General features: G+C 39.4%; 1 protein-coding gene across 1 annotated transcript in view; it reads left to right on the plus strand.

Moving 5' to 3' along the window:
• Positions 1–688: 688 nt before the first annotated feature.
• Positions 689–2317, plus strand: part of prmt5 (protein arginine methyltransferase 5) — a 10091-nt gene continuing 8462 nt past the window's right edge. The window contains exons 1-2 of the mRNA XM_015379432.1: positions 689–852; positions 1158–1276. Of these exons, the coding sequence (XP_015234918.1) occupies positions 689–852; positions 1158–1276 (283 nt within the window). The remainder of the gene's footprint in view (positions 853–1157; positions 1277–2317) is intronic.

Consider the following 2317-nt stretch of genomic DNA (forward strand, 5'->3'; position numbering starts at 1 on the left):
AATGCCTTCCTCACCCTAACCCTAAATCTAACCCAATTGACACCTTCGCCCTAAACTTGACCAGCAAAATGTCCTCACTTTGCAACAACTGGTCCTCAATTTGATGACAAAATTGGAAAAATGGTCCTCACTCTGATAGCAAAAGAGGTACACACACACACATACACACATATACATTCAAATATATATATATATATATATATATATAATGTCAGAAGCTTTTTTTGTTGTTGTTTCATCTCTTTCTTCACTGCAATAAACAATCATTTGATTATTTATCCAATTTAATAACACTTTATTGGTTCTAAATAGAATAGTATGGAATAAGGCATTGTTATAACTCTTTTTACTTGCAGTGTGGGGCAGGAAGGATCTCATGCAGAATGGTAAATTACTATTTTATGTTGTAATGCAAAAATGAAAAAGACAATGTGAAAAAAGGGACATTTCTGAACGCTATATGTTTTCCTTTTTTTAAAAAAATCACGTGTCTAAATTAATTACTCACACATTAGTTCACTTATTTTACCGAATACGGGAAAAAGACGAAAGCGAAAGTCCTTAAAACTGGAATTATCAACTGCTAACGCGATAATTTACGAGATATGAAACTGGAGTCCGTGGGAAGCCATTTTGGCTCCAACTTCCGCCTCCCGTAAAGCCTGCCAGAAGTCCTTTTGGGTCCAAAATGGCGCCAGTTTCCTCGAAAGTTAGCAGGTATCCTTGCACGGTTGGACAGAGAGAGACTGAAGCCATGGCGTCCGCCAGTACAGGGAGCAGAGTGTCCTGCGGGAGAGATTTGAATTGTGTGCCAGAGATTGCTGACACTTTAGCCGCAGTTGCTAAACTCGGGTAAGGAAAGTGTTTTTCTCTGTGTGTGAGTTTTTAGATGTATTACGGCAGTTTGCGCTTGTTGGTTTTTGTGTCAGAGCGTGATGCTGGCTAAGCTAGCCGGCGAGTTTACAGCACGTGCCCCAATCATAACGATGCTTGATGTTGGACTGAAGTGTTAAAAAACAGCAATGGGGGGGCGGTGTTCACTTTTATATTTCTTCATACGGTTAAAGCTTATTGGAAATGTGTTTCGATGTTTTTCCAGGTTTGTATTTTAAACCTATCGGTGTGATTTAAGATGCTTTCCCTCCTCCTGTGTGCAGGTTTGACTTCCTGTGCATGCCGCTGTTCCACCCGAGGTTCAGGAGAGAATCTGAGTTGGATCCCGCTAAAAGCAGATTGGGGGCCCAGACCCGTTCAGATCTGCTGCTTTGTGGAAGAGGTTAGTCTGGCAACCTACTTCTAGTCATCATTTCACCAAACCAAGCTACTATAAATCTCAGAAATGTCCTTTTCTACATTAGCGTTAGTGATTATTTCCCTAATTTTTATATAATTATACATTCTTCACATGACCTGTATAAACTGAAGAAATGTGTAAGCAATACTACATGATGCTAATTAGAGCAGGGGTCTTCAACGTTTTCCAGGCCAAGGACCCCCAAACTGATGGTGAGATGGAGCAGGGACCCCCCTAATTATATATATTTTATGAAATTGTGTTATATCAAACTGGTCTTATAGATACTCTATTACAGATGGAGTAATGTAACGAAAGTAACCTAGCCCTGGGATTATTAAAGTATTTCTGATTCTGATTCCTGGTTGATGGGACAGGTGTTGTGAATGAAATGGTGCCCAGCTCCAAAGAGCTCCTGTGTGTCTCTGAATGTGTGCGTTGATGACTTAAAGACATCTGCCTCCATTTATCTGTTTACTACAGTCTGTTGAATTCATGCTAATGTGGATTTAAAGATATTTCAATTAGGGGAATATAAAAAAAGTGTAATCAATCAAAACCTTCGAGACCCCCATGCAGTACCTCCGTGGACCCCTAGGGGTCGCGGACCCCCTGTTGAAGACCCTCGAATTAGAGAATGCATTTAAAAAAAAATTGGTCTAGTTTTTCCAGGTATTATCTAATCCTAGCCCAAATCAAAAGCATTGAACTTTGATCACAATTTTAGTTGACATGTTTTCAAATTTGCTTATAGTTTTGATCGGGTTATTATTCGCTAGGTATTCAGCTTTCTCTATTGCAGAGATTGGCTGATCAAATTATTGACTGATTACTGGTGTGGTACTTTTTGAAATGATCTGACCTGCTTAGGGCTGGGAATTTGTAAGATTTTCAGGATTCTGATCCCCTTATCTATTCTGTGAAACGATTCGATTCTCTTATGGATTCCGCTTAATGAAAAAGCATTACTATACAACTTCGGGAAACAAACCCATCTCCCCCTGATTTAAATAAATGAGCGTC

Source organism: Cyprinodon variegatus, unplaced genomic scaffold, assembly GCF_000732505.1.
Source record: "Cyprinodon variegatus isolate N-32 unplaced genomic scaffold, C_variegatus-1.0 Scaffold192, whole genome shotgun sequence".
Classification (NCBI taxonomy): Eukaryota; Metazoa; Chordata; class Actinopteri; order Cyprinodontiformes; family Cyprinodontidae; genus Cyprinodon; species Cyprinodon variegatus.